Source organism: Poecilia formosa, unplaced genomic scaffold (assembly GCF_000485575.1).
Source record: "Poecilia formosa unplaced genomic scaffold, Poecilia_formosa-5.1.2 Scaffold36, whole genome shotgun sequence".
NCBI classification, from domain to species: Eukaryota; Metazoa; Chordata; class Actinopteri; order Cyprinodontiformes; family Poeciliidae; genus Poecilia; species Poecilia formosa.
The window spans coordinates 955157-971483 of record NW_006799975.1 but is presented as its reverse complement, the minus strand read 5'-3'; the positions used below and the strand labels follow the sequence as shown (position 1 = coordinate 971483).

At 39.7% G+C, this 16327-nt stretch overlaps 1 protein-coding gene across 2 annotated transcripts; it reads left to right on the top strand.

Moving 5' to 3' along the window:
• The first annotated feature begins 1098 nt into the window (after positions 1–1098).
• Positions 1099–16112, top strand: nod1 (nucleotide-binding oligomerization domain containing 1). 2 transcript variants are annotated; one of them, XM_007550418.2, is made up of 12 exons: positions 1099–1336; positions 2437–2633; positions 2731–2905; positions 3635–5447; positions 7042–7125; positions 8264–8347; positions 8453–8536; positions 8606–8689; positions 8775–8858; positions 9459–9542; positions 9669–9752; positions 11144–16112. In XM_007550418.2, exons 2-12 carry the CDS (start codon positions 2457–2459, stop codon positions 11214–11216), a joined length of 2826 nt encoding a protein of 941 aa, XP_007550480.1. In that variant the 5' UTR covers positions 1099–1336; positions 2437–2456; the 3' UTR covers positions 11217–16112. The 2 variants fall into 2 exon arrangements, with proteins under 2 accessions (XP_007550480.1, XP_016526144.1); XM_016670658.1 differs by lacking the exons at positions 1099–1336; positions 2437–2633 and having other exon boundaries at positions 2742–2905; positions 3639–5447.
• Positions 16113–16327: the final 215 nt, after the last annotated feature.

Sequence of the window (16327 nt, the reverse complement as noted above, 5' to 3'; positions counted from 1 at the left end):
TTAAGAAGGTGGTTTGGTAAAAAGCAGGGTATGCATATTTACATAACCAGATTTCTGATGTTTCTCCCTATAAGATTTTAGGTTGTTTTTCATTAGAGTTACACAAGACTATCCATCCATTTTCTGTGCACCCTTGTCCCTAGTGGGGTCGGGAGGTTTTGCTGGTGCCTTTCTCCAACTAATGTTCTGGGCGAGAGGCGGGGTCACCCTGGACAGGTCGCCAGTCTGTCGCAGGGCAACAAAGACACAGACAGGACAAACAACCATGCACACACGTAGGGAGAATTTGGAGAGGCCATTTGACCTGGACAGTAATGTTTTTGGACTGTGGGAGGAAGCCGGAGAACCCTGAGAGAACCCACACATGCACAGGGGGAACATGCAAACTCCATGCAGAAAGACCCCGGGCTGGGAACTGAACCCAGGTTCCTTCTTGCTGCAAGGCAACAGCTCTACCAATTGTGCCACTGTTGCAGCCCTACTCAAGACTGGGGGCCAAAAACTTCTACGTGCTGTTGACATCCAAACTGTAGCCTTATTAAATTTAAATAAGACAATGTCCTAATTATGTAAGAACATTTTAGAGCTTATAAGTAAATAACAATTACTTGCTATGCCAATTGGCAATTATGAAAGTGACTGTAACACAACAAAAATGTAATAAGTGCAGCCAATATTGTATAATAATACATAAATAGGACTGTACTGCTATTACTGCTGCCTGTTAGCTTAGATTTGGATATTTATCATTTCACAGTTGGAGAAACTATTTCATTGAGTATTGTGACATTTATTTGGTCGTTAGATCTTATGGCATAAAGATCAGTGCTCATCTGATCTACATGGTACACTGAGTTACTGACTGATCAAATGTAATTTATCTAGATTTTATTACATCTGAAATGGTTCAAGTTATGACGTGTTTCTGCAGTGTTCCAGGTGTCAGTTTTATATAACCAAAACCTTGTCGTTTAAAAAAGGCGTGGCCCTAACAACAAGACAGAGCTAAATAAAACGTTTTACCAGTTTTGTTTTGAGCAGTTTGACGCTTCACATGTGTTACCTGTGTCACATGTCAGTGTTCCTGAACACCTCATGGCTGTTTGAGATCCTGAAGAGAATGACGCAGATTTCCTGAACCGTTTCACTTCCTCAGCCGGGTGCTGTTGGAGAAACCGCCCCTCTTGCTTTCATTTTAACATGGCAATTTCTCTGAAATAACGTAGTGTTCAGAATCACTGCACAGTGAAATGAGACTGAACTGCAATAAGTTCGGCTGTTTTCGGAGCTAAAACCGGTCCGGACTAGGAGGCTAAGCAGCGGTGATCGCTTCAGGGTCTGTATCTCTGTTTACAGTCGTAGTGATTGGGTCAAACTCATTATGTTTTTATTCTATGTTTTTATTCTATTTTTGGCATTTTGGGATAAGAATCATTATTTTAGCGTAGATGTTAGTCCACATGAGATGATTTCAGGCTTAACGTGTTGTGTTTTTTACTTTCTTCTTTGTTGTTGTTGTTGTTGTTGTTGTTGCTTTTATAACCACACAACAGCAATGTAGGTCAACATTGTATTGCCAAAATTGATGTGGTAAAGGCAGGAAAAATTGGCAAAGATAAGAATCTGAACAAGTTGAATACTTTTGATGACGACTGGGTCAGAACTTCTCAGAACCTGCAATTCTGTGAACTAGCGGTGTTACAACGCCCTCTAGTGTCTCTTGAGGGCGTGATTTTTTCCCCCACCTATCAGGCATCTGTAGATGTAAAGCTTTATATTCAATCTTCCTCTCTTTGCCAACTTATTGCATCTGAGGTTCCGTGTGATTGTTTTGTTTAAATCAGAATTATGCTGCTGATTAATGTTTTACGAATAGCAAAACATTTTACTTCATCTGTGCTTATCCAAACTTAAAAATCCATAAATTCTTACAGGTTTTTAAATTGTGTAGTCAACTGTAATTATTCATGATGTGCTTTCAAGCGCTTATCTTTTTACAGATTTATTTCAGCTTTTAAATTCCTCTCACACTTAAGATTCTCAAATCAATTTTTAAATTAGATACATATTACTTGAATAAACCCAAGGCATAGGTTTCAAAAATGAAACCAGTGGAATATGGTGGTGGCAGAGTGACAGAACCATGTCATAAAATCCTGATGGAAAATATCTGATTACTAGTTTATAACTTTAAACTCAAATTCACCAAGACTGTGCAGCAGATCAATGATCAAAAGCAAACTTAATAGAAACCCACATAAACAAAAGCTAAATGAAGGGTTTGGTGTGGCCTAATTAAAATATTATTAAAAGATAAAAAGTAGTTCACTACTCTTTTGACACCTGGTAGCATTCAGCTTTTGATCAGTTTCTTTGTTATACAAACTCAGTTTTGTTATGCTACTGGCCAAAATCTGGTCTGTTGCTGTTCCACAGAGGGCGACTGACCGTAAACAATGGGTCAGGTAGAGGAAGCCAGAGTGTCGTGCCTTGACCTCCTCACGTGCCACAGAGAGCTGCTGGTGTCCACGCTCAGGAGCATTCAGTGCCTCCTGGATAACCTGCTGGCCAACCGCTTCTTCTGCGAGGAAGACGTGGAGATCGTTCAACGAACCGTCACCAAACCAAACCAGGTTGGGGCGTCTTGGCTGGGACTTCTTCCATTCCACTCATCTATAAATACACCAAATAACATCTTAAAGTTTCCGTGTTAACATTTTTATTTTCCAGGTGCGCAAAATCCTGGAGCTGGTTCAGTGCAAAGGAGAGGATGCCTGTGAATTCTTTGTTTTTATCATATATAAAATATGTGATGCATATATAGACCTGCAGCCATGGCTAAAAGAGATCAACTACAAGCCAAGCAGAGACATGGAAGAGATGAAAGTGGTGAACACCGACCCTAGTAAGTGGTACAAACACAAATGAATCAATGCAAACTATGTGCTATGACTAAGGCATGTTTCTATTGTTCTGTCCACCCACATTAAGGTCACACTGCTTCAGAACAGTTCAGTCTTGTTGCTTATTAAGCATAATGATATAATTCAAAATAATCCAATCTGACGTATTGATACAACAGTGGCTATCAGGTTTATAAAGCAGAGGATCACATTAATAGCATAGACTCATTCTGAATTCCAAGCTGTATCCCTGAGATGCCTGTATGTGTTCTAACTGATATAGATATTGCACTATGACCAATATTAACATAGTAAAAGGGAATATCTCTACTGAGTACATTTTTCAACATTTCCTGGTTTAAGACATTAGTTGTTTACTGGACATTTCTTTGTATAATGTGAACAGGCAGTATTTGAGAAACTTGCTGTGCTCAAATTTTGCCAAAAATATTGAGTAAATACTCATTTGCTATAGAAGGACTTTAGAACTGGGTGATCTGGTCTATCTTCTTGGTTTTAGTCAGAACACCAGCAGCAGCGTTCTGGATCAGCTGCAGCTGGAGGTTTGATTTTCTTAGGCAGACCTGTAAAGACAACGTTGCAGCAATGTAAAGATAAACGCATGGATGAGTTTCTCTAGATCTTGCTGAGACATTAGTCCTCAAATCCTGGAAAAAATGTAATTTTTCTATCAGCCAACAGAGACTTAATGAATGTGCTTGTCCCTTAAGTCAGCAGGTACTGTGAGAAGCAGCGACATGAGATGAGCCGAGACACCAGTTTCATCATGTCTTATGGGCAGCAAGATGAGACCCGATTGGAAGATCTCTACACAGACACTGTGATGGAGCTGTTCAACGACGCTAATGAAAGCTTAGGCTTCATACAGAGTCTGGACCAGCTTCTTGGAGAAGACGGGGTCTTTAATCCCCAAGGTGAGATCATCTATGTGATGGGGGATGCTGGTGTTGGAAAGTCCATCCTTCTGCAAAAGCTCCAGAACCTCTGGTCCAAAAGGGAGCTGCAGACAGACGCCATCTTCTTTTTCAAGTTTCGCTGTAGGATGTTCAGCATCTTCAAGGAAGCAGAACAGATATCCCTCAGAGACCTTTTATTCAAATACAATTGTTACCCAGATCATGATCCAGATAATGAAGTGTTTGATTACATCCTGCGCTTCCCTGATAAGGTCGTGTTTACTTTTGATGGCTATGATGAAATTCAGGAGGAAATAGACCTGATGAATGTTCCTGAAGTTGTGTCTCCAGAAGACAAGGCAAACTCCTTACAGTTGCTCCTCAGCTTGCTCTGTGGAAAACTACTTAAGGGCTCCAAAAAAATACTGACGACCCGAACTGGGATTGAGTTGCAAAGTCGAGTCATTAAGAAGAAAGTAGTTTTGCGTGGATTTTCTCCAGACCACCTAAAGACGTACATCAAACTGCAGTTCAAGGAGCAGGAGCACCGGGACCTGGTGTCGGTTCAGCTGGATGCCAGCCCTCACCTTTGTGGCCTGTGTTCCACTCCACTCTTCAGCTGGATTGTATTCAAAAGTTTCCGGCACCTGCATACGATACATGATACCTTTCATCTGCCTGAAACCAGCATCACGCTAACAGACATATTCCTTCTGCTGTCTGAGGTGTTCCTCAGCCGCTTGGCCACCCCCGCTTCTCCCCTGCTGAAGAAAAGCACCCGCTGCACCTCCGAGACATTCAGGGTGGGGCTCAGGCCCCTTGCTGGGTTTGCTAAGCTGGCTTTGCAGGGTTTGGAGAGAGGAAGTTTTCTGTGCAGCCAAGAGGAGATCAGTGAGTGTGGTCTCACAGAGGAGGACATGGCTCTAGGTTTCCTCAGACCCATTAGTGAGTTTGACGCCACTGATGCCCCTGCTACCTTTGAGTTCATCCACATCACCCTCCAGTCGTTCTTGGCAGCATTTGCTCTTGTGTTGGATGAGCAGACTTCTGGCAACTCCATCCTCAAGTTCTTTTCAGAATGCAGCAGGAGGAGAGAACCCTGCTGTCTCCCTTTAGCTTTCTGTACCAGGAGCTTTGTGAAGCCTTGCGAAAAGAGGCCCTCCTCAACAAATGAGCACCTGCAGTTCACAAATCTGTTCCTGAGTGGACTGCTGTCAAAGTCTCAAGCAAGTCTGATGGGACAATTAGTATCTCCTGGTTTATTGAAGAAAAAACGAGCCTTGTTGAAGGCTTACTTGTCCAGTAGCATCAAGGTCCACCTGGAGGGCTTACCCTGTCATACTGCTGATGGATTGAAGAAAGTTCACGTTTTGCCCCACTTTCTTTGGATTCTACGATGCATCTTCGAGACAGGGAGCAAAGACATTGCTAAGATGACAGCAAAAGGCATCACAGCAAGTTTTATCAAGCTGGGCTACTGTAACGTGTACTCAGGTGACTGCACGGCCATAAACTTTGTGCTGCAGCACCGTCAGAAGCACTTGGGGCTCGACATGGACAACAACAACATCAGTGACTATGGGGTGAAGCAACTCCAGCCTTCGTTTTGCAAGATGACAGTTGTGAGGTAAGATACATGTCTTTTTCACTACAGCCTTCTGTTTGTCCTGTAATGGGCTGACAACCTGTCCAGCATGTGTACCTCACCCGTTACCCATTGACTGCTAAACATAATTTGCAGGACTCAACCTCTCAGGCCCTCTCCACAGCTGGTTGACTTTTCATGAAAGTATAGCTTCTGAGTTCAAAGTGCTATATTGCATTTAACTCATGTAGCAGTAACATTCATGAAGCTGCAGTCTGTGTCATGTTTCTGGGCAGCTTCTTAGAGTTTATTGCCCATGTAGCTCCTTGTATTAACTCTTTCTTTGTTCCAACACAGAGTTAAACGGGTTTTAGTTTCTCATATAAGTTCAATCTTAAACAAACTTTTGCTCCTGGTGATGATGGCCCAGGCTATCAGTAGCTTAAGCCTGTCACAATAAGCAGTTAATCAGTTAAATTGCATGATAAATTAAAATGTTTTATTGTGGCTATTTAAAATCTCTTCCAGTTGTAGTGTGGCGTGTTCTGTTCTAAATTAAAGTTCAATAGTGTTTGGAAGTGCAAACTTGCATTATTATGCCATTATCAATATATTACTTGAAAATGGTCTCAAAATGATAATATTAATGTCCATCTTCGTGACAAGCCTATTTTGCATTTTTTTCTGTTTTGAAATTACTCCTTAATAATTCATCTTCTAACATATTTTAGTGCAGTTCCAGATAATTGTGTGTTGATAAAAACTTACAGAAAAAGCAGTTTCCCAGCTCTATAAATGTGGCACGTCACTGTTAGGATCTATGAAGATCATAATTTTAAATGACTACTGATTCAGCTGCTTATATGTTTCACAGAGAGGCAGGTTAGAACGGTGGCCGAGAGCAGAAAGCAGAACAATCACACTTTTTTGTGAGTGTTACTATAAAATCAGGTAAAGAAGGGAAAACACAGTTTCATTAGCTCAACAAAATTATTCTGTGTAGTCTGCAATACAGCTGCAAGTTGGCTCCAAAAATAGATTGTGATTTTTATTTTTTTTTTAAACTGGTTTCAAAAAACTGAAATGTGCTCTTCATCTCTAACTCATACTGGTAGAGTAGCCACCTTTGTCTGCTGTCATTATTTTGACTGTTGGGTCTAAACTGTTCGGTTGTTTTGATTATACTCACACATTAGAATATTCTGGTAGGTTCTGTTTCCTCTGAATCTTTGCATAACGTATGCCAGAGCAACCACAAAAAACACCACATTTATAAACAGATCACTGGTGCTCTCTGCTTAGCGCCACTGTGGAAATACCCTGTGTTTTACTGTCAACTTTGCCCAAAAAGTTGCAATAATATTTGATTATTTATTTGAAAACCAAATGCAGCAATACAATTACCTAAACATTCCAAGAAATCAATGCTGTAGGAGAAAAATGAGAATCTGTAACCAAAAGAAAAAGTAATTGTGACAAAAAGAAAGTGCAGCATTCTGGTGATGTAGCTTAGCTATCTACTATAGTGGTTAAAACAATGCGAATGTAAATTTACTGATGTTTTAGATTCTGAATGTATTGACTGATATTCAGTCTTTGTCATTTAAAGCTCTGTGTATTTCTTTCCCGTCTTCAGATTGTGTGTCAATAACCTAACGGACAGGAGTATTGAGGTTCTGGCAGAAGAGCTGTGCAAATACAAGGTTGTGAAGGTTTTGGGGTGAGTAACCATGATTCCACATCAGCTTCTCTAATACAAAGCAATATTTAAGCACAGAGCATCTACACCCATGGAACTGTTTCCTATTTCCACCCCGGTCCAATCGGAAATTATAATGTGTTTTATTGTGATTTTTGGAATAGAATATAATAAATCGAGCAGTGTCGTGAGCTGTAACGGCTGTAAAGTCTAACAACTGATGGGGGGGAAGGACCTGCAGCTTCCAACATGTATTAACATGTACTGGTGTTAGTTATTCCTTAGTTTTCTATGCAAGAAAACCCATCAGATTGCACCAAGTCATTGATTTGCAGCATCCACTCCTCCTGGACAAGAACATGGCAACAGTCTCCTGCATTGTGTCATTGACTTTACAGCAATGCATTATACAGAGCAATGCATTTTCCTCCAGCAGAACCAGAACCTGGATCAGTACAAGCTGTAAGTCATAACTGACTGGAGGTTTGAGAAGACAGAGCAGAGACAAAAGAAGTGATGTAGCTTCTACGCTGATGAAAAGTAAAAAGTAAAAGATAATAATGCCACAATATTCATGTTACTTGGATTTTGATACATCATAACAGCTGTACAGCAACTCTCCACTAGTAGTAATTTTTAATTAAATGCATTTCGTGGATTATTTTTTCCACAGATTTTAGTGTAGAAGGTCTCATCAGTCTGCTGCTGTTTGTAGCTTCCTAACAGTGAGTTTAAAACGGTGAGCGGTGGAGCTCCTCTACACTGAAAAAAAAAAAGGTGATCCAACTTTAAAAAAATATTTATTACAAGTAATCAAATTGAGTTCTTCCAAGTGTATTAAGTTATCATGTTAAGCAAATGCAAATAAACTAAGTTTGACAAACTTAATTTGATTACATTTAACAAATTAACTCATTTTCTTTTAAGTTGGAGCTCCATTTTCTTTTTTTCAGTGTAGTTTCTGCATCCTCTTCAGCTGGAAATATTTCCTAACAGGCTCAGTTATCTTTTCTTTTATCCAGAAGGTAAGAAGTCGAGGAATCTTCTGTCAACTAGCTGGTCAACATGTGGGGGAGGGGCAAAACGGTGTTGCTCTATCTACTATGTAGGTCAAAACATCTGAGCGGTTATTTAAAGCTGATCGTTTTTCTTTCCTCAGGCTTTACAACAACAACATCACTGATGCTGGAGCCAAACTGGTGGCTCAGATCATTGAAGAATGTCCTCAACTAGCAGTTGTGAAGTATGTTAAACACCTGAAGAGTTCAACATCTTGCATGATTTTAATAAGAGCGATTTAAATTATTATTATTATTTTTTGGTGTTTAATGCTGTGATTAACATTTAGGATCGGTAAAAACAAGATCACACCTGTGGGTGGGAGGTATCTGGCCAGGGCGGTTAAGAAGAGCACTTCCATATTCGACTTGGGGTAAGTTCATCAAAGTAGAACTTAATATTGGTTAAATGTTCACTAGATAACACTGATGTTGTCCTCTAGGATGTGGGGCAACAGCATCGGTGATGAGGGAGCGGAAGCTTTTGCAGAAGCCTTGAGGAATCACCCACGTCTCACCAACCTCAGGTAGCAGGAAAGGCCAGAAACAGAGCAGTTCCTCACAGGGTGACCAAACACACACAAGTACAGTTTGTTTTTCTCTGTGCTCCAGCCTGGCAGCCAATGGCATCACATCCAGTGGAGGGAAGTGTCTGGCAGAAGCTCTGAAGGAGAACACAGTCCTGAGGATATTCTGGTATGGAAGTTCATGAGTTTAACCTGTTAGAGCAAAATGCTATTCCAGTGTTTCAGGAACTCCTGATCATTTATGGAACTTCTTGTAGTATTGGGGGCGTCTGTGCTGCTGCTACATGTATAGTAATGAGATGCCATTTTAGGCTTGAATAGCTTCAATGATAGGCTAGCTCCTTTTAGCATAACAATAGTGAGGATGTTAACAGAGAGTATTTGTCCTCTGTGAAATGGGTTGAAAGGCCATTCATGAAGAAGCAGCATAAAATCCAGATTACAGTTTGGAATTACGGAATTCCAGCAAACTCAAAATGTTTGACCCAAGTCACAAAGTCTAAAAGGCAATTCCACCAAATTCTAAGAAAATTGATTAAAAGTTCTAATTTCGAAGAAATGAATAAAAATATCTTTCTCAATATTTTATTAAGAAAATGTAAGTATCTTTTTAAATCCAAACTGACCTACTGTCAGATGGTGAGGAACAAAAGGTTCTGTGTCCTTCATACAGTTTGTGTAACTGTGTGGTCTAAAGCCAGACATGAAGCTCACGGTGAGGAGGCCGGCTGTGTTTGTCTCAGTGTTTCTTGTTTCTTATCTTCTGCAGGTTGGTGCAGAATGAGATGATGGACGATTCAGCTCCGCAATGGGCCGAGTTAATCCAGGCCGACACTGGACTGAGCCACCTCTGGTGAGGAAGCCAGCCATGCATGAGAGCAGTGTCACTGTAATGACTTGGACTGGACTCGTGCCGCTGCTGCCGGTCGGCCATCGCTTGTGAGAAAGTCACCAACCGACTGTGTTTATCTGTCTGCAGGTTCATCAACAACAAGTTCACAGCTGCTGGGATCCAACACTTTGCTGAAGCGCTAGCTACCAACTCCAAGCTCAAGGAGATCTGGTGAGATTAAACCACCTTTGGACCCACTTGGACCCACTTTGGGTGCTCAAAGTGGGTCCTCGAGGGCTGACATCCTGCATGTTTTTGTTCTCTCCCTGGTTTAACGCACCTGGATCAAATGATGGCTCATTAGAGCAATAAGAAGAACATTGACATGCTGAGAAGGTTGTTACTACCACCAGGGAGAGAATTAAAACCCGCAGGATGCCGACCCTCGAGGAACGACTTTGGGCACCACTGATCTAAGGGTTTATGTCGGTTTGTTCACTTATTAAAACAACCTACAGCTTCACGCTCTCTGTGATCAGCTCAGTGTGGTTCATAAAAAAACATTGTGGGTTTGGTGTGGATAATATCTGTTGTAAGATCAACATGGCTGGAACCTGATGATGGTTCCCTCCACAGTAGGAGGAAACTGATTGTTCAGGTGCAGTCATGCTTTTCTTCACACATAAGCAGTGGCATAGCAATAAGAGCAGTCAAACAGAACATATTTACTTAGTGTTGCAAAAATGTTTGACCTGGATGTTTGAATCACTGCAATCTCTCCAGGATACAAAGTCTTTCAGTCTGGTTGTTTTACACTTCACACTACTGAGTTTGTACCTGAAGGAGAAAAGGTTCTGTTTGACCTGAGCGTGATCACAGGTGATGAAGCTGCTACCATCGATTTCCTCTGTAAATGTATTACTAATATTTCTATCAACATGAAGCTTATGGTATAAATGTTTACACCAGATGCCAGTAATAACCTAAGTTATCAACTCAGACATAGAAATCAAAGCAAATGCCTCCATAAATGGCATCATGTTTTAAAATGTGTTATGATGTAAAACAGGCACAAAGAAACCAGTTGAAATCTGTTTGGAACATGTTTCTATGTGCAAATCAATATTATGAAGTTTGATATTAACTGATCTATTTGAAGTTTTGTCATAACCAAGTATGACACAATTACTGCTTCAAAACATAATAATAGTAAAGGTTAAACAGGCATCTCTAAACTTTTAAATGATTTTATTTTTATTGTTTTTATTATATGAGATATCTGTTGTCAATTGGCCCCATGTAAATAAACTGGATTGGACTAAATGTTATGGAAGACTACTGGCCAAGAGGCTAAGCAACATTTTGCTTTTGAAACTTTTAAAATTTGGTTAAAATACATACATATTAAAGTTTCATAGTGAGTGTAAACATATCATTTCAGAACACTGATACTTTTGCATTAAAATAAATTCAAGCTAAAGTGATATCAGTCCAATCAACTTTGAGCAGTGTTTGGTTGAGAACCCATTGTCTCTGTGTGTGTGTGTGTGTGTGTGTGGGTGTGTGTGTGTGTGTGTGTGTGTGTGTATGAACTGTATGTCTGATGGCTCTTGTTTCCACAGCGTGAAAGGAAACCAGCTGTCTGAGGAGGAACAGAAGCGGTTTGAGTCAGACAAACGACTCCTGTTCCACTGACAGGATCGCTGTGCTCTTCAAGGATCAGAAACACAAACATGTTTTCTGCTGCTGCTCTTCAACCAACTCAACAACATCACTTCCTGTTGTCCACAAGTTGAGCAGGATGGACACTGTGTTCACAGAACTGCACACACACACCAGTGCTATGTTCACAGCACTGGGATTCAGTTGGGATGTAGTTTCTGATGTGAACCAATATGCTTCAGAAACATCAGTACACTCTGAACATGATGTTCTGGAATCAAAATGTCTGCATGTCAGTCATCATCAACTCTCTGATAAAGGGATCGTCGACTAGTTGAACCTGTTGGCCAAAATATGTTAGAATTTTCCTAAAAGCATTGTGGTATGTAAAATCTCATAATTACTTAAAAAAAATTGTATATCCTAGTTATATTTTTCACCTACATAGCTCATCATTTTTTCAGCTGCGCTATGCATGCTGGGCCGATGATGTGGGCAGGTTATATGGAGTCGAGCCTTTAAACTAAACACAAGAAGTCAAGGGCAGAAAACATCTGGGTTGGGAAAAACTGTCTTGAAGTTTTGATGTGCAGCTATACACAAAATAGATATCTTGTGTATATCTATCTTGTGTATACAACATCTGTTGTATTTGTTTCAACAGATGTTGAAACAAATGTGATTGGCTTGTGCTATACTGTTTACTATGTTAGCTAGAGCTAACAGCATTAGAAGGAGTTGGCATGAAATCAACAATTGGAAGATAATGAATGGATGTTTTGCCTGACAATGATTCATTTTTACGTCTCTGTAACACACACACATTTTTTATTTTTTTTCCCAGTGCTCATCATGCACAGCCTGAGTTAGAAACTGGAGCTCTTTGCAGCTAATGCTCTTTTTCTGTGTTACCATTAACAGGCAGCGGCAGCACAAACACCAGCTTTTTCAGCCGACTCTCTCCTGTTCGGTCTTCCTCATTTTGGTTTCCCCTCATCGTTTTTGCATCACCTTTTATTTCAGCGCTCCTGTTCAAATTGAAAGGGCTAAGCTTTACGCATTGCGCAAAAAACACAGTTTTGGCTGGACAGCGCTGTAGAACATAGCATACTCTTCTACCATGGTGACGTCTGTGTGACAATATTTTATTTAAATATGTGAAAAATGCCTCTCTATGTCTATTGCTGCAACTAACCGTGGATCCCTTTAAGGGCCCAACATATGGGGGGCCAGGAGGGACATTATTAGAGACTGATGGAGATAAAATTGAACTCTTTCTCACAGCCTATTGAAAACCTTAAATACAAACTAGTGAAAACTCTTCATACAAACTTCAGATCCTTTAATATAAACTATTAAAGGATAGTTTCATATTTTAATATTAATATTTTATGAATATTCATTAGTTACTGATACAGAATCCTTGACATGGACAATAAGTATGAAGTCACCTTATGGTTTTGAAGAAGGTCTACTTCAAAAATAATTTATTGAATATCTCCTACTGAATTGGACATATTTATTTGAAACAGTAAAACGGTTATCAAAACAATTTCACATATTACATTTTAATGTTTTCTTGTGTGAAATTGATTGATTGTACTTTTACAAGAAAGTTAAGTTACAATACAAGGATTTTATTTTATTTTTTCAGAGTAAATGCTACATTATGAAAAACCTCAATACAACTGAATTCATGGCTGAACTGCAAATCCATCTTGGAACTCAGAAAGGATTACCTAGACCTTCCTGTTTAAATAAAACCACTTTTTGTTTAACCAAAGTGCCTTCAACTGAATCCATCAGAAAATATTTCACTAGTCTGTATGAGAGTTCTTCATTAATCTCTGTTTAAGGTTTTCAGTGTGCTGTGTTCCAAGCATTCAGTTTCATTTGTGTCTGTTTTAGCTAATTCTGATTAATGTCCCCATAGCAACGTATTTGTATTAGCCTAGTGATTTCCTTTGTGACATGTTGCAGACACAAACTCAGTTCATCTGCTGGAAATTCTCCAGGATTACAGTTTTTCTTTGGTCTTAATCTGTCATGTTTCATGTGAGAGAAATTACCTGTGAGTTTCATTCCATGTCTGACTTTTACATGAAATAGGAACCGGTCACAGTGAAAAAACAAAACAAAACAAAAACCAAACAAGAAACATGCCAACTTCCCTGTAGAATATATATTTTGGTTTTGTTCGAATACGGTTACATCTGACAGGAAATAATTTCCTTTATAATTACTGGTATTGCTGATAGTGGTTGGTTCACAATTGTGCACATCCTTTACTTGGCTAAATCATATTTGGTTCAGTTCAAAGCTTTCTGTCTTCTTTGGCCTTGAACATCTTCACCCACGTCTACCTCAAAGGTTCTCACAGTCAGGATAGTGAGGACGTCTCTGGTCCACGTCGCTCCACAGACACAGGTTTAGTTTACATCCATCCTCATGTTAAAGCAAAGTCTGTCTGTAGTAAGGGCAGAACCAGAGCGGCAGAAGGTAGCTTCCCTAATGCATATGAAGATAATTTTAATAATGTAAGAAATTTTACAAAGGAAGATTTACCAACTGATTGTTTACTTCCATTCCTTGTCAGGTTGGTTGCTTGATTACTCCAGGAGGATCAGTATCAGAGGATAGTTTTTGTCATACTGAACATCACATATTTTGTTATCACTCTGTACCATTCAAGTATTTATTCGTCATTTTGTACACAATAAAAAAATATTGAAATGAATGTTACTGGAGTTGTCTGGTTCCTTCATGCCTTTGTGTTTATGGTCCAATAAAATGAAATTCACTCCCATAAATTAGAAAGAGCCCATGTTTAGGTATTTTCAACTGTAGTTTTGACAACTGGTAGGTCAGATCATCGAAAGGCAACAGTAGCTCCAACAATCGGACTCACCAAAGTATACATTCCATCGCTGAACACCCAACACATTTAGCCAACCTGAATGTCGATGATGACCATGTCCTTCCCTTTATAACAGTATACCCATCTTCTGCAGACTTCTTCCAACAAGGAAAAATTCCACGTCATGATGCTTACAGTGTCTCAAACTGGTTTCTTGAACATGACAATGATTCGCTGTCCTCTGGCCTCCACAGTCACCAGATCTTAGTTCAACAGAACATCATTAGGAGGTGGTGAAATTTACATAACTGATATGCAGCAATCAAACCTGTCAATGTGGACCAGAATCTGACAAATGTTCCTGACACTATTATTGAATCTGTGCCACTAAGAATTAAGCCAGTTCTGATGGCAAAAACCCAACAGGAGCTAGATGTACCTATAGGTAGAAAGTGTTTTAGCAACTGGAATAAGAACCTGAACTTGACTGCATTGTCTAATAACTACAATGAATGAAATTAAAGATGTACATTTATGTATGTCAATTTAAATTAAATGAATAAAGTGACTGCTGCTTGGAAACACCTTACAAACAATCAAACTTGACTGCTACATGCTGACAGTTATCAGTAAAGTAAGAGTCCTCACTCCAATCCAGCTTCATAAACCAGTGTATCGTGGATGGAAACATAGTAATTACAAAACACACAGAGAGACTCATGAAATGTCATCAGCACATCTATTAAGGCCTGTTGAACAGTTCTGCTTCAATTCACAAACAGAAATAAAAAAAGACAGAGTAAAAACTATCAACAAAACTCAACCATTTGATCAGATGTGGACAGAAAGGATCAGTAGGAATCACTAGTGTAGCTGTCACATTATAAAGACATGAAGGTACATGTGGATCTCTGAGATGTCCACTAACTCAGAAAGTGGAAGAGGAGACGCCACTGCAGGGAGGAGATGGAGCACCACTGTGTGGTCGGACGATGTATTACAGGGCTCTGCTAATCTCTGTGTGGCATTCAGGCTTTACACGGTGAGTATGAAAAGCAGCAGCCATGTTTATCCCAGGGTGGATCCCAAAACTCCAAAGTTCTCTCCATTTCTTCTTCAGGAACCAAAACAGGTTGACACATTCAAAAACACAAAAGGTCTTGTGACAGTCAAAGTGCCTTCAAGTGACTCCAGTACCTCACATGTGGCTCCAAAATCCTGGATCCACAACTGATATGCATGAACAGACTGAGAAAAGAACAGCTATCAGGGAAAATACCTGAACTAGTTGCTCAAGCCAAAGCATGCTCAAGCCAAAGCATGAGCATTTCTGCATTTAACCTACCAAACGAGTCAACGACAGAGATGTTCAAGGTGAAAACATAAACTGTTCATGTCCTTTGAATCATACACTTGTTTACCTTTGATATTCTATTTTTTTTTAATTACTATTTCTAAACAAATTAGAAGGGACCAAAACCAGGAGACCAAAACTTTGCCTGTGTTGGCTAACGCTAATGATGGCTAACTTAGCAGCTAAGTTAAATACTCGCCTCAGGAGATGAACATGGATTTGGAAAAGTCATCACTGATTGCTAAGATTTTATAATGCAGTGCCCTCAAAATACTAGAAAACAGAAAGAGAAAGTTTCTCCACCATTAGTACATTTAGCAGCATGTACACAACTTTGACTGACAGCACCAAGAAACTCCTTCTGGCCCCGAATGGGGATTGTTGCATTTCTTCAGACAGCATAGGGAGAAGGTGGAGGAGATCGATCTTTTCAAAGATTATCCATCAAACTGTCTCCATACGGTGACAGTTGTAACAAATATGATAAAAAACCCCTGTTCTTATAAAATCACCTTCAGTCAACTCTGTTCAGCCAAAAGTGCACGTGCTTTTTCATGTTCAGGGTTTACTGCTGCATGTGCAGTTCTGAGTTAAAAAATTACATTAACTGGCGTGCTTTAGAGGAAAAGAAAGAGGAACAATATGTGGGGGGAAGTTCATCATGTGGCAACATTCACCATGAAAGAGCAACTTTTAAAGTTCCTGTTGAAGAAGTTGAGAAACAGAAATACATTTTCTAAGTTTCTCTATGGATGGAAAACAGGGGAAAGAAGGAGAGAGCTGGATTATGTACTGGAGTCACAGAAAAGACAAAAAAAAATAAAATAAAATAAAATAAAGTTGGGGAAGAAATGGAGAACAGGTTTCCATAAAGTTGTGGAGCTTTGGGATCATTGGGATCAGGTGGTTCCCTTTGTCTCCAGGTTCAGGAGA